The 20,253-nt window shown below is 44.0% G+C and overlaps 1 protein-coding gene across 2 annotated transcripts in view; it reads left to right on the top strand.

The window, feature by feature from the left end:
* The window catches only part of LOC110537119 (putative cytochrome P450 120), a 50,263-nt gene extending 44,533 nt beyond the window's left edge, over positions 1 to 5,730 (top strand). For both annotated transcript variants that reach the window (XM_036937111.1, XM_021622904.2), the window contains exon 11: positions 5,202 to 5,730. In XM_036937111.1, the coding sequence (XP_036793006.1) occupies positions 5,202 to 5,372 (171 nt within the window). In that variant the 3' untranslated portion in view covers positions 5,373 to 5,730. The remainder of the gene's footprint in view (positions 1 to 5,201) is intronic.
* The last annotated feature ends 14,523 nt before the right edge of the window (positions 5,731 to 20,253 follow it).

Raw genomic sequence — 20,253 nt, 5'->3', positions numbered from 1 at the left:
TGCAATGCCTGAAGTCTACAGTTTCTCCAGAAAGTAAAGCACCCCTCAGGAGACAGGGACAGGGATGTTCAGTAGGGATTCCTCTTGGCTAAAGGGGTAATGTTGTTACGGTGGTAAGTTTTGCTGTGGATGTTCTATTGGCTGCTTGTAAGAAAAGGCCAGCTGTGCAGGGCCCTCTGTGGCGTCATTACCAGGCTAGCAACCGCTGACTGAGACTGTCTGTCTGCGTCCAAAATGGCACCCTATTCCCTGTATAGTGTTCTACTTTTGACCAGAGGCCCTGGTCAAAACTAGTGCACTACAAAGGGAATAGGGTGCCATTTGGGTTACAGCACTGTCTGTCCAGACCTGGAACACTCAGTGGGAGGCAGGTGAGAAAGAGGACAGGTGTGCAGCGGCCATAATGACAGTAAGGTGGGAGGGGATCCACTTCCTGTTTCTGGTGTCTATGATAACTTGGTGTGTACTGGTAGTATATATGCGGTGGCTTAGATGGGCAGGAGGCAGGAGTCATAGCATCTGATTACCAGAGCTCGCTCTGCTTATCTGTCTATGGCACAGAGAGATGTGAGACAGGCCCTGTTGACAGGGATATTGATGTCCCATGTTTGCTGTTCGCAGTCAGGGTCGGCCGGTGGTGGTGACACATGATGTCCAGTAATTGCACTCTGAAAACCAACACAGCAACAATTGTTTTAACAACAGCAGCTGCTTAAACCCCCACATACACACCACACTACGTCCTCCTGGCCTGGCCTGGTCGACAGATCATATCAGACCCCTGTGGGGCATGAGGGAGGCTGGGTTCCTACTACCCTGGCCTGGTCGGCAGATCATATCAGACCTCTGCGGGGCGGGTGAGGGAGGCTGGGTTCCTACTACCCTGGCCTGGTCGGCAGATCATATCAGACCTCTGCGGGGCGGTAAGGGAGGCTGGGTTCCTACTACCCTGGCCTGGTCGGCAGATCATATCAGGCCTCTGCGGTAAGGGAGGTTGGGTTCCTACTACCCTGGCCTGGTCGGCAGATCATATCAGGCCTCTGCGGGGCGGTGAGGGAGGCTGGGTTCCTACTACCCTGGCCTGTTCGGCAGATCATATCAGACCTCTGCGGGGCGGTAAGGGAGGTTGGGTTCCTACTACCCTGGCCTGGTCGGCAGATCATATCAGGCCTCTGCGGGGCGGTGAGGGAGGTTGGGTTCCTACTACCCTGGCCTGTTCGGCAGATCATATCAGACCTCTGCGGGGCGGTGAGGGAGGTTGGGTTCCTACTACCCTGGCCTGGTCGGCAGATCATATCAGGCCTCTGCGGGGCGGTGAGGGAGGCTGGGATCCTACTACCCTGGCCTGGTCGGCAGATCATATCAGGCCTCTGCGGGGCGGTGAGGGAGGCTGGGTTCCTACTGCCCTGGCCTGGTCGGCAGATCATATCAGGCCTCTGCGGGGCGGTGAGGGAGGCTGGGTTCCTACTACCCTGGCCTGGTCGGCAGATCATATCAGGCCTCTGCGGGGCGGTGAGGGAGGCTGGGTTCCTACTACCCTGGCCTGTTCGGCAGATCATATCAGACCTCTGCGGGGCGGTAAGGGAGGTTGGGTTCCTACTACCCTGGCCTGGTCGGCAGATCATATCAGGTCTCTGCGGGGCGGTAAGGGAGGTTGGGTTCCTACTACCCTGGCCTGGTCGACAGATCATATCAGGCCTCTGCGGGGCGGTAAGGGAGGTTGGGTTCCTACTACCCTGGCCTGGTCGGCAGATCATATCAGGCCTCTGCGGGGCGGTAAGGGAGGTTGGGTTCCTACTACCCTGGCCTGGTCGGCAGATCATATCAGGCCTCTGCGGGGCGGTAAGGGAGGTTGGGTTCCTACTACCCTGGCCTGGTCGGCAGATCATATCAGGTCTCTGCGGGGCGGTAAGGGAGGTTGGGTTCCTACTACCCTGGCCTGGTCGGCAGATCATATCAGGTCTCTGCGGGGCGGTAAGGGAGGTTGGGTTCCTACTACCCTGGCCTGGTCGACAGATCATATCAGGCCTCTGCGGGGCGGTAAGGGAGGCTGGGTTCCTACTACCCTGGCCTGGTCGACAGATCATATCAGGTCTCTGCGGGGCGGTAAGGGAGGTTGGGTTCCTACTGCCCTGGCCTGGTCGGCAGATCATATCAGGCCTCTGCGGGGCGGTAAGGGAGGCTGGGTTCCTACTACCCTGGCCTGGTCGACAGATCATATCAGGTCTCTGCGGGGCGGTAAGGGAGGTTGGGTTCCTACTACCCTGGCCTGGTCGACAGATCATATCAGGTCTCTGCGGGGCGGTAAGGGAGGTTGGGTTCCTACTACCCTGGCCTGGTCGACAGATCATATCAGGTCTCTGCGGGGCGGTAAGGGAGGTTGGGTTCCTACTACCCTGGCTGCGTCCCAAATGGCACCTTATTCCCTTTTTAGCGTTCTACTTTTGACCAGGGCCCATAGGGACACCGTAGTGACGCCCATGGGGCTCTGGTCAAAAATAGTGCACTGTATAGGGAATAAGGTGCCATTTGGAAGGCAGCGTTATCCTGCCAGATCAGCCTGCTTCCTCTGACGTACTGAACTGAGTGTCTGTACTGAGCTCTCTAATGCCCACTGATAGACAAGGATCTGGGAGATTACCATCCACTCAGCAGGGAGTATGACTCACTCTCTATTGCTTTTTATCCAATAGAACTAGATACTGTCAGTCAAATAAACGGTAGGTACCACAACAGTACTTCATCCAGCCCGTCATTCACCCTGGGAATTGCAGATGTTCAGAACTATGAAGCAGTAAGAGACTCCAAAGGCACAGCATTGTAACAGGAGAATCTGGTGTGTGCTTACGGACGTCATCAACTTCCATACATCTTTTTTTTTCTAGGAGAAAATAATCACCCCTCCCTTCTCCTGTTCAATGATTTAGTGCATACGGACGGACAAGGCTGTAGTGAGGGATGACTCAACCCTGATCATCTTATCATGGGAGAGTTGATGCTGAACTATACTTACACTGCATACAGATGTGCTGACTGACAAAGGCGGCCATATGGCTGCTATAAGAACTGGTGAGCTGGCTTAGGTGTTTTGTTTGTTGGAATGGAATGCAATCCATTGTGTCATTGCTTAATTATGGTGTAGGTAGGTTTATAGGGAAAATACTGTATAGGTCTCAAACTCGTATATGAGATATTGTGTCTCTCTGAGTAACTGATATTTGATGACAGAGCCAGAGCAGAAAGCATATCTTTGAGACAGTTACCATGGCAACAGACAGACAGTGGTTTGAGAGGATGAGCTGTACTGAGTCTGTTGTATCAAAACAGCTACGTTACCTAGCTCAGGTCAAAATCTTAAGCAATAAAAGCAATGTTGATGTTTTGTAAAAGTAATAATACATTACTCTTATATGTTGACTAGAATGCAATTCCTCCCTGTTGTGGACAGACACCCAGTAACAGGTTTTGATGGTATATACTGTATAGGCCCTATACGTGTCCATTGTGGTACTTGAGACAGATTCACAACGCTTAAGGTCAAATCCTAGGTGATATTGCATTATAAAGAAGTGATATAATGTCTTGTCATGTCAAGGCTGCTAACAAGCTGCAGTGGGCAGTGACGGTAACATTGCACCCAGACATACCCATTCTGAGGAGCGGGGGGTGACAGGGCGGTTTCATGTCATGGAAGAGATGAGGCATCACTGTTTGGCTTAGTGAAATCCAGCGTGGCCAGTCCCCCAAACCCAGGCCACCCCTGAGGGGACAGTCCATTTGTCATCCTCCTTTACACATGGCAGCCTCCACACCTACACACACATCAGCAGTGCTTTCTCACTGGGAAATTTCAACAACAAAAAATGATGTGATGACGTTGAATCAACGTGGAAAACTGATTGGATTTGCAAATGGTCATCAACATAAGTGAATTTTGTCTTTTTTTCACGCCTCCTTTTAATCTAAATCCAGTGAGATGGTGACATGTTTTGAACTGACGTCTGTGCCCAGTGGGCTCTCTCTCTACAGCACAACCAAGAACACTACTACTGTATAAGAGTGGTAGGAGAGGTGACAAGATGTGAGACTCATGGATATACTCTAAGGGTTGATATATATTATATCTAAGTAAAGCCAATCATATATTTCCCTTTAAGCATGAAGGGATATATTACGAGAAGAGAAATGGGGTTAGTGTCATGTTAGTGTGACACTAAATTAGTGTCACACATCAACATTTTTAAAGCTTTTTAAATGACATGCATTGGAATAATAGCCTGATGGAATCTGTCCTGAACATGCTCTGTCCTTATCCTTGTGATTTATTACCTGGCCCATCCCAACTGCAGCAGTGTGGTCATTACCGAGGCACAATCACTAGAGAGGTGGCTGGCTGTCTCTGTTTTGGCCATACTAGTGCATGGGATGGGTGTGACCAGAGACCAGTGAGGAGACTCTGGAGAGCAGTGGGATGTAGGTCAGAAGCTGTGAGTCATCTTTCCCCCTTCCCTCCCTCTTACCGCCTCTGGCAAAGGCACTCTCTCGGGAGAGAGAGGAGAGGCAAGGACGATCTGTCACTCATGTACTGTTAGCGTCAAACTGGTCACTTCAGAGATCCTGCCAAAATGCCACTCTGCAGTGGACGAACAAGACACTACGACACAAGCAGCGCTGTTATTTGTCGTTCATTAGCCAGATTGGCCAGAGTGATTGTTCATGTAGCCTAATGTGTTGTCTTAAAGGGACATCTCTATTGTACATGTAGCCTAATGTGTTGTCTTAAAGGGACATCTCTATTGTACATGTAGCCTAATGTGTTGTCTTAAAGAGACATCTCTATTGTACATGTAGCCTAATGTGTTGTCTTAAAGGGACATCTCTATTGTACATGTAGCCTAATGTGTTGTCTTAAAGGGACATCTCTATTGTACATGTAGCCTAATGTGTTGTCTTAAAGAGACATCTCTATTGTACATGTAGCCTAATGTGTTGTCTTAAAGGGACATCTCTATTGTACATGTATCCTAATGTGTTGTCTTAAAGGGACATCTCTATTGTACATGTATCCTAATGTGTTGTCTTAAAGGGACATCTCTATTGTACATGTATCCTAATGTGTTGTGTCTTAAAGGGACATCATGTGTTGTGTCTTATGGTACATCTCTATTGTCACCAGCAAGACATCTGTATTTGTGTTTCAGGTAGCGTGTGGGTACCTGCTCCAGCACTATGATTGGGACCTGAGTCCCTACTCACAGGACCTCCAGTACAAATGGTTGCCTGTGTCCCGGCCCACTGTCCCTCCAATGGTGAGCTTCACTGAGCTGGAGCTGGAGAGCAGTGCCACAGACCTGCCTGATGGTCCACCCTAAAGACCAAAGCATGGACACTGAGAGGCAGGTGGATAGGACGAAGAGAGGCCCCACTGTAGCAGTGGTCCTAATGGTCTCTCAAGGACACCAGTATGTGCAGATCTTAGTTATTACCCTTCCCTCGATCTTCCTGTACTGATTTAAAGATAATGTTGATATGGATCACTGTTCACATACTGTTCACATACAATACTGTATATTGTCCAGAACGGGACTGAAAACAGTGACAGTGTCATACAGTTGAAGTCGGAAGTTTACATACACCTAGTCAAATACATTTAAACTCAGTTTTTCACAATTCCTGACATTTAATCTGAGTAAAAATTCCCGTCACCACTTTATTTTAAGAATGTGAAATGTCAGAAAAATAGTAGAGAGAATGATTTCAGCTTTTATTTGTTTCACACATTCCCAGTGGGTCAGAAGTTTACATACACTCAATTAGTATTTGGTAGCATTGCCTTTAAATTGTTTAACTTGGGAGAATCATTTCAGGGTAGCCTTCCACAAGCTTCCCACAATAAGTTGGGTGAATTTTGGCCCATTCCTCCTGACAGAGCTGGTGTAACTGAGTCAGGTTTGTAGGCCTCCTTGCTCGCACATGCTTTTTCAGTTCTGCCCACACATTTTATATAGGTTTAAGGTCAGGGCTTTGGGATGGCCACTCCAATACCCTGACTTTGTTGCCCTTAAGTCTTTTTGCCACAACTTTGGAAGTATGCTTGGGGTCATTGTCCATTTGGAAGACCCATTTGTGACCAAGCTTTAACTTCCTGACTGATGTCTTGAGATGTTGGTTCAATATATTCACATAATTTTCCTCCTCATGATGCCATCTATTTTGTGAAGTGCACCAGTCCTTCCTGCAGCAAAGCACCCCCACATCATGATGCTGCCACCCCCGCGCTTCACGGTTGGGATGGTGTTCTTCGGCTTGCAAGCCTCCCCCTTTTTCCTCCAAACATAACGATGGCCATATGGCCAAACAGTTCTATTTTGTTTCATCAGACCAGAGGACATTTCTCCAGAAAGTACAATCTTTGTCCCCATGTGCAGTTGCAAACCGTAGTCTGGCTTTTTTATGGCGGTTTTGGAGCAGTGGCTTCTTCCTTGCTGAGCGGCGTTTCAGGTTATGTCGATACAGGACTCGTTTTACTGTGGATATAGATACTTTTGTACCTGTTTCCTCCAGCATCTTCACAAGGTCCTTTGCTGTTGTTCTGGGATTGATCGCACCAAATTACGTTCATCTCTAGGAGACAGACTTGTGGAGGTCTTGGCTGATTTCTTTTGATTTTCCCATGATGTCAAGCAAAGAGGCACTGAGTTTGAAGGTAGGCCTTGAAATACATCCACAGTTACACCTCCAATTGACTCAAATGATGTCAATTAGCCTATCAGAAACTTCTAAAGCCATGACATAATTTTCTGGAATTTTCCAAGCTGTTTAAAGGCACAGTCAACTTAGTGTATGTAAACCTCTGACCCACTGGAATTGTGATACAGTGAATGATAAAAAATCAAATCAAATGTATTTGTCACATACACATGGTTAGCATGTTAATGCGAGTGTAGCGAAATGCTTGTGCTTCTAGTTCCAACAATGCAGTAATAACCAACGAGTAATCTAACCTAACAATTCCAAAACTACTACCTTATACACACAAGTGTAAAGGGATAAAGAATATGTACATAAAGATATATGAATGAGTGATGGTACAGAACAGCAGAGGCAAGATGCAGTAGATGGTATCGAGTACAGTATATACATATGAGATGAGTAATGTATGTAAACATTATATTAAGTAGCATTGTTTAAAGTGGCTAGTGATATATTTTCCATCAATTCCCATTATTAAAGTGGCTGGAGTTGAGTCAGTGTGTTGGCAGCAGCCACTCAATGTGAGTGGTGGCTGTTTAACAGTCTGATGGCCTTGAGATAGAAGCTGTTTTTCAGTCTCTCGGTCCCTGCTTTGATGCACCTGTACTGACCTCGCCTTCTGGATGATAGCGGGGTGAACAGGCAGTGGCTCGGGTGGTTGTTGTCCTTGATGATCTTTATGGCCTTCCTGTGACATCGGGTGGTGTAGGTGTCCTGGAGGGCAGGTAGTTTGCCCCCGGTGATGCGTTGTGCAGACCTCACTACCCTCTGGAGAGCCTTACGGTTGTGGGGGGAGCAGTTGCCGTACCAGGCGGTGATACAGCCCGACCAGATGCTCTCGATTGTGCATCTGTAGAAGTTTGTGAGTGCTTTTGGTGACAAGCTGAATTTCTTCAGCCTCCTGAGGTTGAAGAGGCGCTGCTACACCTTCTTCACAACACTGTGACCGGAAGGTTGCAAGTTCAAACCCCCGAGCTGACAAGGTACAAATCTGTCGTTCTGCCCCTGAACAGGCAGTTAATCCACTGTTCCTAGGCCGTCATTGAAAATAAGAATTTGTTCTTAACTGACTTGCCTAGTTAAATAAAGGTAAAATAAAACAATTTAAAAAAATAAAATAAAAGTTTGTGTGGGTGGACCAATTCAGTTTGTCTGTGATGTGTACGCCGAGGAACTTAAAACTTACTACCCTCTCCACTACTGTCCCATCAATGTGGATAGGGGGGTGCTCCCTCTGCTGTTTCCTGAAGTCCACAATCATCTCCTTAGTTTTGTTGACGTTGAGTGTGAGGTTATTTTCATGACACCACACTCCGAGGGCCCTCACCTCCTCCATGTAGGCCGTCTTGTCGTTGTTGGTAATCAAGCCTACCACTGTAGGATTGATGCTGCCATCAAGCCACGGTTTCTGGTTTGGGAATGTTTTAATCGTTGCTATTGGAACGGCATCTTCAATGCACTTTCTAATGAACTCGCTCACCGAATCAGCGTATTCGTCAATGTTGTTGTTGGACGCAGTGCGGAACATATCCCAGTCCACGTGATGGAAGCAGTCTTGGAGTGTGGAGTCAGATTGGTCGGACCAGCGTTGAACAGACCTGAGCGCGGGAGCTTCTTGTTTTAGCTTCTGTCTGTAGGCAGGGAGCAACAAAATGGAGTCGTGGTCAGCTTTTCCCAAAAGGAGGGCGGGGGGGGGGGGCCTTATATGCGTTGCGGAAGTTAGAATAGCAATGATCCAAGGTTTTACCAGCCCTGGTTGCGCAATCGATAAGTGAAATAATCTGTCTGTAAACAATTGTTGGAAAAGTTACTTGTGTCATACTTGTGTCATAACCGACTTGGAAAAAGTATAGTTTGTTAACAAGAAATTTGTGGAGGGGTTGAAAAAATAGTTTTAATGACTCCAACATAAGTGTATGTAAACTTCCTACTTCGACTGTGTCTCTGTTCTTGAGTCCGCCTCGTAGGGGACTGTTTCCTGACTACTGCCAAGGTGTGGTGGTCTTTCTAGCGCTTTTAGCTGCCGAAGCATCACCCAGGCAGAGCCTGCTTCAGGCATAAGTTACATAAGCTGTCACTTAGGGCCCCTGGCCACTAGGAGGCCCCTGACCTCAATTAGCCATGTCAGCTAACACTTTTTATATTGGTAAGTTAGTTTAGCGAGTTTTCTAAACTAGTAGAAGGCTAATCATGGCCGAATACCGACTGGGAAAGCAGGGCACGTGCCCAGTGGCCTTGACTTCCATTGGGCCTCCATTGATTGATCTCTGCCCCGAAGCTAAATTAGTAGAATTGCATGAAATTTGTTATAAATTATTTAAAATGTCTCTCCCAGCCCCATGGCAAAATGTGTAGAACTGCAGGAAGAGAGGGGGAACACAATTCTTTTTTTGCAGGATTGGTGGGGCGGCCCCGCCACCCAAATCTCGATTAGGGCCCCCAGAAGGCTAGATCTGGCCCTGTACCCAGGTATGTGCTACACTTCAGAAGCACACAGCTACCCGATGAAGAGCTCCGGGCATGTCTAAATAACTGTCGCTGTTCCCTCTGTGTCATCGAAGCTTTCTCCGCTAAATCTACTGCCCAGCCTTTCTGAACTACCAAGCTGAACAACACAGTATCATTTGAAGCTGTGGAAGAACATTGCCCAAGAACTACCAGATAATTTGTTTTGTTTGTTTTTTATTCATCTTTGAGATTCTCTTTGTAATGAAAAGCACTATATAAAATAAATTATGCTGATTTTTTTACTTATTTTAAATGGTCAAGTTGCTGCCAATGATTGCAATATAGGTACATACTGCAGCCTACATTAGATGATGTTGCCCTATTTTAAGATTGTTGTTGTTTATATGTGTGTTTATTTAACCTTGGGAAAAATCTACTGTATCACACTTTGGATGCTTTAGGACTGTCTCTATCACTGCACCGTTAGCCTGTCATATGACAGGGGTTTTAACAGTTCTGCAGCACCAGAAGTCAAGGAATGCCCTCAGATTTCAGCATTGCACCAAGGGCTCCTGAAATGTTCCCCCTCTCACTCTCACTTAGCAACCAGAAGTGCTTAGCAACGGTTCGTCCTAGCTACTCAGAGGTACCTAGCCCATGTTATTGTCTGGCTGCTTATTATCATGCAGCTCTCACCCTCACACAGACAGACATCTTCACATTAAACCTTTTGTTTATTATATCGGAGGGAAGGGAAATATCTTATGAATGGCAATGAAGTGCAAGCTGTTTTAGGTGAATGTGAATATGTCAATGGATATCTCATAATGTACATGTTTTTTTATTTCTTTTTTCCGTTCAATAGTAACTCTGAAATGATAGCCATTCTAGACTACTCTTAAAGGTTAAATATTAGCACTGTATAATATATTTGAATCCGTCTTTATTAAAGATTATGATAAACTGTGAAAAGATGATTATGTATCTGATCATTACGATAGTAATTGAGCTATTTTTTCATTAGACAGATTGTGATAATATAACTTATTTATTCAGGTCATGTAATATCCTCTGTATTACCTGGAAACACAATTCCATCAGATGTCATACTTTTAAAAAAATGTAATGTTCATTTTAAAAGTTCTATCAAATATTTAATATGCATTTACTATGTACTGATATTTTGTAGGTAATGTTTCCACTGTTTTTCTGTCAATCACAAGTAGTAAATCCCTAAGAATGCAAGCTATTTGAATGTAGAAACTCTCACTTTCTTTTGAAAAACACTAGCACAACAGTAGTTCAGTCTTAGTTAGTGAACAAATCTATTAAATGCAAGTTATGCTGCTTATCCTGGATGATGTTCCTATAAAGTCTACAAGACACTGTTGTCCAGCGCTGCTACAGATGTAGGATCTTAATTTGAGCCAGTTTGCAACAGCAGGAAAATAATCCTGCAGCAACAGGAATTTTGTATTATTTTGTGGATTTTAATTAAGATTTTTGTAGGGGTTGATACATTTTTTCATGAAGGGAAAATCTAGTCTGAAATTTCAAAGTGGAAATTACACATTTCACCTTTTTAAACCTCAAATACACTACAAGTTTTACATTTCCTGCATTTCAGGAAAGTTCTCCTTGAACAGGGTGATCAAATTAAAATCCTACATGTGGACACTGCATAAACCTGTTGTCAGCACACATGAACACACTTTAGACATTGCTTGCACTATTACAGACAGGCTGGAGACAGAAGGTAAATAATAGCTGATTTGTGTCAATAGTAGTAATGCATGAGTCACTCTTGTTTTCCATTTAAGTTTCATGTTGAATATAAATGCAGGAAATACACACTTGTAGTGTGTTCAAGGCTTGAAAAGGCTTATAAAGTCTGTAATTTTCACTTTAATTTGTCAGACTTGATTTGCCCTAACGAAAAATGTATTACACCCTACAAAAAATGTCTGTTAATTATAATCCACATAATTATTCACATTTCCTGTTGCTAAAGGATTATTTGCCTGCTGTAGAAAACTGGGTCAAATTAAGATCCTTCATCTGTAGTATCGACATTCTGGTCTGTGTGTGTGTTCTGTATTTTTCCCTGTTTTGTGCAGAATAGTTAAACCCATTCCGTTTACCTTCTCGCAGACCGCTGTTTTGATCCTGTTGCATTAATGTAACATTGTGCACACATAGCTCTGTATTTTGATGCACACTGTAGGGCACTCCTATCTCCTTCTCTAACTCCTACACAGACGAAACAGAATAGCAGGCCATCTGCCTCCAGTGAGGGCACGTATCTCAATACATTTCGCCTACAGAGCCCAAGGCTCATGTACTGTATTAGCACTCAGCACTGTCAACAGAAAGAATGAACACATGCATGAGAGTTCTAAGATGAGCTGCTTTTGAATGCGTACATAATATCACTCAAGTTAGAAACACACATGTCCGGCTGTAACGGAAAACATACAGAGGAGCCCTTCAAGATCAGTTTACATATGTACAGACTTCTGGACACTGGAGAGAAAAACACACATACCACCACACATACACACATAAACACGTTTTAGCACCTCAAGATCCAGTGGTCGCTCTTCCTGTCTCCCTGACCTCTCACCCTTTGTCCTGTCATGGTGATGAGGAAGTCATAGCCCACTTAGTTTTGTTTGGCCTGTTTCTCCACCCCTGATACAGGAGGTGGACGGGGAACCAGATGTCACTACAAAGGGACAGACTCTCTTTTTAATTACCATGCCTAATTAGAGTATGGCGGCTACAAGGAGCCCTGTGCCATTCAGCCTCACAGGACAACCTTTCACATGGTAATCAGATGAGGAAGAGGTCACAGGATACACCCCTGCATGGTCTGGAACTGGGTAGTATATGGACGGACACCACTCTATAATTGATCTGCTTTGTCCTTATTTGACTTTGTTGAGCATGTTCTGTCCTGCGTAGTGCTATTGATATGGAGCTGTTAGATATAGGTCATTTAGACCTATTTAGTGCAATAAACCTTATAGGACATAAAAACAACGGTCAATATACTGTATTACTTCAATACACAATGAATCAGGTTACATTCAGAGAGTAGAGTAGTACTTTATTGATCCCAAATTAGGACATTTTTATTTTACATTTAGGGGTGGTGAGCGTGTAGATTTCGACAAGGCGGTTTACAAAGCCACACCACGCCATGTCCCATTCACTCACCTGCTCCAGTAAATTAAGTAACCTCCCTCTGTGTGCTGGGAGAATAAGTCCATCCCTCCCGACATCCCTTTGTCCAACTCTCCTTCCATCTCTGCCTTTCTCCCTCAGAGAGGCCCAGGAGGGACCATGTCAGAGCACATCCCTCAGGGTCAGGTCAATTCCATTATCACAGATAGAATTGGCTTCCTGTGCAGCGCTGGGACTAATAACCATCTCTCCACACACACACACACGCACGCACGCACGCACACACACACACACACTTACTTCTCCAAGCTGGGGGGAGACTGACTCACATGTTAAATCTCTGGTCCGGTCTGTGTGCATTTGCTGAGGTATTAGGAATGGGTAACATGCTCTCTCTCCTCACACTGTAGCGGGGACCATCTCTACCCTTCCATATGACTGTTCATGCTAATAGTAATGAATACTGCAAGAAGTCCATTCACCCCCACAGCTGAGTCGTGTACTCTATTTACAGCCACTTGGAAGCTCATGCAGAGGTAGGCCATGTATCGTTTTGCGCACTACATGCCTACTAATGTTATGGCAGAATCTGCAATAAATCAATTACCGGCCTGAAACAACACATTTTTCACTGTCACCTCAGCGAGCACAGGAGATCATTTGGTTTTATTTTCCTGGCTTTCTTGTCACATTCCATTAGGCAGGAAGGGAGAGGGTGAGAAAGTAGAACATTAGGATTCACAGAGACAAGTGATACACCCACAAGTGGATTCATACCAATAATCTATTCAAGCCTTCAAACAAACATGAACTGTAGTGTATTGCACAGGCAGGTAAAAAGGAGAAGGAGAGATAAACTACTATTTCCATACCCAGCACCTCTCCTATGCCATGTAAAATCAAGCCTGGTAAACAGACACTGTTACATACACACCTGCTCACTCAGCTCCTTCTACTGATTGCTCCTCATTGACCCTCAGCACTGACATCTTCTGTCTCTCTCTGCACTAGCAAGCTCAGCTCAAGTACTCACGCATGCACACATGCGCACACGTACAGATGCACACACATAGATACACACCTCCTGTCTCCCTGCTGTGTGTGGTTGCCTGCATGGCTGGCTGGATCTCCAGAGCTGGCAGGAAGATGGGCAATTACTCACTGGGGTCTCTTTAATTGTGTCACTTTTCATCCCAAGAGTCACAGCTCTCTCTTGTCTCCTCAATCAACACTAGTTGTTAATTGCAACACCATGGAACAACACTTTGAACTGTGTCTTCACCTGTGGAAAGGGGAAGAAAAGTAGGTTAGGTGAACCAAGGTTACAAACATGTCCTGAAGAGACAATAATTCATAGTCAATCTACAAAACCTGAATATATATATATATTTTTAAACGTGGCCGATATAGGTAGTTTTAAAAACCTGGATAACTTTTCAAAGCAGCTTTTTAAAGTAAGAAGCAGAGTGTCAACATCTACGTGACACATGCCTCTCCTCTCCTCCAGTGATTTGATCAGCTCTATCTCCAGTGGCAGGCAGGCAGCCGACCGGGCGATGAGGAGTGGGCTATATCTCTGTGGTGACTCACTACAGGTGAGCTGACAGGCCACAGCCCTGCAGCATATCAAACAGAATGATTCATCCTTTCTCAGGAGCCAAGACACACCTGGATGACTGGCCTCTGAGCATGTGATGTTGCCAGAGAGACTCTTCTCCTTCCTCCTGTGATAAAGGCCGTTTGAACTGATTACATCCAACAGGGACAACATGTCCTTTATTTCCCTCTTTGGAAAATCTGCATCTTAATGTTAATAATATGTTGACTAATAGCTTTATTTGAAGTGATAACTCTTAACTCTGTTATGGGTATGTTTGTAATCATTAAGGACTGGGGAGTTTTTCAGGATAAAAAATAAACATTATGTAGCTAAGAATAGGAAAAATCCTGATTCAGTCTGCTTTACACCAGACACTGGGAGAGGAAGTTGCCATCATTAACTTAGCTGATGACACAACAGTGTCCTGATCACCGACAACGACGAGACAGGCCATAGGGAGGAGGTCAGAGACCTGGCTGTGTGGTGCCAGGACAACAACCTCTCCCTCAACATGATCAAGACAAAGGAGATGATTGTGGACTACAGGAAAAAGAGGACCGAGCACGCCCCCATTCTCATCGACGGGGCTGCAGTGGAGCAGGTTGAGAGCTTCAAGTTCCTTGGTGTCCACATCACCAACAAACTAACATGGTCCAAGCACACCCTGACAGTTGTGAAGAGGGCATGACAAAACCTATTCCCCCTCAGGAGACCAAAAAGATTTGGCATGGGTCCTCAGATCCTCAAAAGGTTCCACAGCTGCACCATCGAGAGCATGGTGGCATCACTGCCTGGTATGGCAACTGCTCGGCCTCCAACCGCAAGGCACTACAGAGGGTAGTGCAAACAGCCCAGTACATCACTGGGGCCAAGCTTCCTGCCATCCAGGACCTTTATACCAGGCGGTGTCAGAGGAAGGCCCTAAAAACTGTCAAAGACTCCAGCCACCCTAGTCATAGACTGACTCTCTGCTACCGCACGGCAAGCGATACCAGAGCGCCAAGTCTAGGTCCAAGAGGCTTCTTAACAGCTTCTACCCCAAGCCATAAGACTCCTGAACATCTAATCAAATTGCTACCCAGACTATTTGCATTGCCCCACCCCTCCCCCTACTTTAATAACTCTACCTATATGTACAGATTACCTCAACTAACCGGGGCCCCCGCACATTGACTCTGTACCGGTACCTCCCTGTATATAGTCTCGCTATTGTTATTTTACTGCTGCTCTTTAATTACTTGTTACTTTTATTTATTGTTCTTATCCGTTTTTATTTGTTTAACGGCATTGTTGGTTAGGGGCTCATAAGTAAGCATTTCACTGTTGTATTCGGCGCATGTGACTAATACCATTTGATTTGATTTGATTCCACCCTTCAGCGGGACAATAACCTAAAACATTCCAAATCTACACTGAAGTTGCTTACCAAGAAGACAGTGAATGTTCCTGCGTGGCTGAGTTACAGTTTTGACTTAAATCCACTTGGAAATCTATGGCAAGACCTGAAAATGGTTGTAGCAATGATCTAGCAATGATCAACAACCAATTTGACAGAGCTTGAAGAAATAATGGGCAATGTCGCCCATCTTCGAGACTTACACAGAAAGACACAGCTGTAATCGCTGCCAAAGGCTTTTTCAAAGTATTGACTCGGGGGTATGAATACCTATGTAAATTAGATATTTTGGTATTACATTTTCAAAAAATGTGCTAACATTTCTAAAAACATGTTTTCACTTTGTCATTATTGGGGTATTGTGTGTAGATGGCTGGGAGAAAAAAATCCAAACCATAAGTCAAGGGGTATGAATACTTTCTGAAGGCACTGTAAGTGTCTTCCTCAAGGGCACATCAACAGATCTTTTGGTTGCTGGCCCAATGTTATAACTGCTACGCTACCTGCCCCCCATTAGACATGTAAATAATAAATGGTAGTCCGATTCGGTCAGATTCTGCAGAAACAAATGGTTCTCAGAATCAGCAGGCAAACTATTTAAAAAGGAACTATGTGACAAACATACGCATCAGACTCTCCAGCCTAGTAGTACTTCATAATATAATATACAGTGCCTTGCGAAAGTATTCGGCCCCCTTGAACTTTGCGACCTTTTGCCATATTTCAGGCTTCAAACATAAAGATATAAAACTGTATTTTTTTGTGAAGAATCAACAACAAGTGGGACACAATCATGAAGTGGAACGACATTTATTGGATATTTCAAACTTTTTTAACAAATCAAAAACTGAAAAATTGGGCGTGCAAAATTATTCAGCCCCCTTAAGTTAATACTTTGTAGCGCCACCTTTTGCTGCGATTACAGCTGTAAGTCGCTTGGGGTATGTCTCTATCAGTTTTGCACATCGAGAGACTGACATTTTTTCCCATTCCTCCTTGCAAAACAGCTCGAGCTCAGTGAGGTTGGATGGAGAGCATTTGTGAACAGCAGTTTTCAGTTCTTTCCACAGATTCTCGATTGGATTCAGGTCTGGACTTTGACTTGGCCATTCTAACACCTGGATATGTTTATTTTTGAACCATTCCATTGTAGATTTTGCTTTATGTTCTGGATCATTGTCTTGTTGGAAGACAAATCTCCGTCCCAGTCTCAGGTCTTTTGCAGACTCCATCAGGTTTTCTTCCAGAATGGTCCTGTATTTGGCTCCATCCATCTTCCCATCAATTTTAACCATCTTCCCTGTCCCTGCTGAAGAAAAGCAGGCCCAAACCATGATGCTGCCATCCCCATGTTTGACAGTGGGGATGGTGTGTTCAGCTGTGTTGCTTTTACGCCAAACATAACGTTTTGCATTGTTGCCAAAAAGTTCAATTTTGGTTTCATCTGACCAGAGCACCTTCTTCCACATGTTTGGTGTGTCTCCCAGGTGGCTTGTGGCAAACTTTAAACGGCACTTTTTATGGATATCTTTAAGAAATGGCTTTCTTCTTGCCACTCTTCCATAAAGGCCAGATTTGTGCAATATACGACTGATTGTTGTCCTATGGACAGAATCTCCCACCTCAGCTGTAGATCTCTGCAGTTCATCCAGAGTGATCATGGGCCTCTTGGCTGCATCTCTGATCAGTCTTCTCCTTGTATGAGCTGAAAGTTTAGAGGGACGGCCAGGTCTTGGTAGATTTGCAGTGGTCTGATACTCCTTCCATTTCAATATTATCGCTTGCACAGTGCTCCTTGGGATGTTTAAAGCTTGGGAAATCTTTTTGTATCCTAATCCGGCTTTAAACTTCTTCACAACAGTATCTCGGACCTGCCTGGTGTGTTCCTTGTTCTTCATGATGCTCTCTGCGCTTTTAACGGACCTCTGAGACTTTCACAGTGCAGGTGCATTTATACGGAGACTTGATTACACACAGGTGGATTGTATTTATCATCATTAGTCATTTAGGTCAACATTGGATCATTCAGAGATCCTCACTGAACTTCTGGAGAGAGTTTGCTGCACTGAAAGTAAAGGGGCTGAATAATTTTGCACGCCCAATTTTTCAGTTTTTGATTTGTTAAAAAAGTTTGAAATATCCAATAAATGTCGTTCCACTTCATGATTGTGTCCCACTTGTTGTTGATTCTTCACAACAAAATACAGTTTTATATCTTTATGTTTGAAGCCTGAAATGTGGCAAAAGGTTGCAAAGTTCAAGGGGGCCGAAGACTTTCGCAAGGCACTGTATATCATAATAGTACTTCTAACAGAAGCCTAGTCTATAACAATGGTCATTATCATCTGATTTGGAACTGACTATACAGTTGTCAGCCTTATCCAATCAAGAATAGAAAGCATATGGCTGGCCTCATTCATAAGGGTGAAGACTACTGTGTGTTCTACTGTGTGTTCTGCTGTGTGTTCTACTGTGTGTTCTGCTGTTTGGTCTGCCGTGTGTTTTACTGTGTGTTTGTTCTACTGTGTGTTTGTTCTACTGTGTGTTCTACTTTGTGTTCTGCTGTGTGTTCTACTGTGTGTTCAGCTGTGTGTTTGTTCTACTGTGTGTTCTACTGTGTGTTTGTTCTACTGTGTGTTTGTTCTACTGTGTGTTTGTTTTACTGTGTGTTTGTTCTACTGTGTGTTCTACTTTTTGTTCTACTGTGTGTTCTGCTGTGTGTTCTGCGATGTGTTTGTTCTGCTGTATGTTCTACTTCATTTATACCAAAGCTTCTTTATGACCTTTTAATTGGGTCAGAGGGCCCAGGAAATAAGTATCTTTATCCTGGTTGAGAAATAGGGTTTATAAACACTCTTTGAGAAAGACCCAACAAAAGGCCACTTGTTTTTGTGGCCTTGCTTTTACCGTTGCAGCAGGCCAGACCAGACCAGGGCACAGTTAAAGGGGTCGGACACGTTTCTGATGTTCCTTTCAGATCAAGGAGGTCAGCTGCCAAGCTAGTATTTGTCCTTATAAACCTCATAGTTTGTGATTAGGTTAAATTAACAAAAATAATAGTTTTTATTATTTTGACTATTAATGTTATTGGTTGCCTGTTACAAACATGACTATACCACTAACACCATGTGGCACAACATTCACACGGCTCCTTGGATATTCGCATTTTCCTTGTAAAGTGAAAGGCAGTTTGTTGCAATAGGCCTACAATGTTCATTTAAGTATAGCCAAGTATGAGTTGGAAAAAGTACCAGGGAATTTTGAATTTTGCTTCCTGGTGGTACGATCTGAGTAGATGGTAGCGTGGGCGAGTTAGGAATTCACGTTGAGCTGTTTGCATAATTAAGCCTTTCATGGGAAGATTGTGGGTTAAAATACACTACTATGATCCCTGAGTAGAATACATATTGGAGTCATGGTTAGGCAATTGCCTATTCTTCCTTCCTCAACAGTATAAATAGGCAGCATATCACCTGGAAAACTGTGAGTAACTGTCATTTCCCCATAAGGTACCATTATAGCCTAGATAGATCCACACAGAGATGGTCATGTGGTCATGAACAGCCCACTCAAACAACTTCACTATTCTTCACTTGAAATGATCACCGCATATTAACCTTCCAGATTACCCTTCATTCCAGCCAGATTAGTCTAAGAACATTATATTGCAAACTTTTATAATCTTTCAGACAAGCTGGACAGGAATAGTTAGTGAAAATGAAAGGACTGAATTAAAGTGATTCTTTGTAGAGGTCATAATTTCTCTCTGCATTGTGATTACAGGTATATGCAGTAATTAAAAATAATTATACAGCATGAAGAGAACCTCTCTTCTGAAGGCTACATTGTACCCTGAATTTGTTGTCTTCACCTGTTCTTTTATTCTTTATTTAGTCTATCTTACAAACATATTGCCAGGGCATTCAAATTTCCACTGAGGTGTTACCACAGCAACTTGTCTTCCTGTCAAGAACGGACATCTTTGATGCATCACCTCTCTCTTCTCTCTAAAATCCCACCAAGCCACACCCCTGTCCTATGGTCCTATTTGTTCTGTAGAGATTTGAATTTCAATCTTTCTAACAGTCAATGGATTCAACCATGGGCCTACAGCCTAAAAATGATATGAATAAGAGGCAGTGAAGGGTACTGACTAGATAAAGCTTGAACAGGAACATTGGCACCTCCACCAATATTTGGCTGCTTTTACTTTTTGTTTTAATTTAGTTTTATTTCCCAATACACACATCAGTAGAGGAAGTGTCCATATCAGGGTTCCCCAACTTGTGGCCCAGAGCCAAATTTTTCTCCGGGTGGTTTTATTTGGTCCCCCAAGTTGTCTGAGCAAAAATATATATATATATATATTTGTATTTTATTTTATTTTTTTACATTAAAGACTGTAAAAACACCAGGAGTTTTGAAATTATTAGGTTTTAGTCTACTATTATACAGTGGGGCAAAAAAGTATTTGGGCAGCCACCAATTGTGCAAGTTCTCCCACTTAAAAAATATGAGAGAGGCCTGTAATTTTCATCATAGGTACACTTCAACTATGACAGGCAAAATGAGAAATAAAAATCCATAAAATCACATTGTAGGATTTTTAATGAATTTATTTGCAAATTATGGTGGAAAATAAGTATTTTGTCAATAACAAAAGTTTATCTCAATACTTTGTTATATACCCTTTGTTGGCAATGACAGAGGTCAAACGTTTTCTGTAAGTCTTCACAAGGTTTTCACACACTGTTGCTGGTATTTTGGCCCATTCCTCCATGCAGATCTCCTCTAGAGCAGTGATGTTTTGGGGCTGTTGCTGGGCTGTTGCTGGGCAATACGGACTTTCAACTCCCTCCATAGATTTTTT

This window comes from Oncorhynchus mykiss, chromosome 12 (genome assembly GCF_013265735.2).
Source record: "Oncorhynchus mykiss isolate Arlee chromosome 12, USDA_OmykA_1.1, whole genome shotgun sequence".
Lineage (NCBI taxonomy): Eukaryota > Metazoa > Chordata > Actinopteri > Salmoniformes > Salmonidae > Oncorhynchus > Oncorhynchus mykiss.
This window is presented reverse-complemented; position numbering and strand designations above follow the sequence as displayed.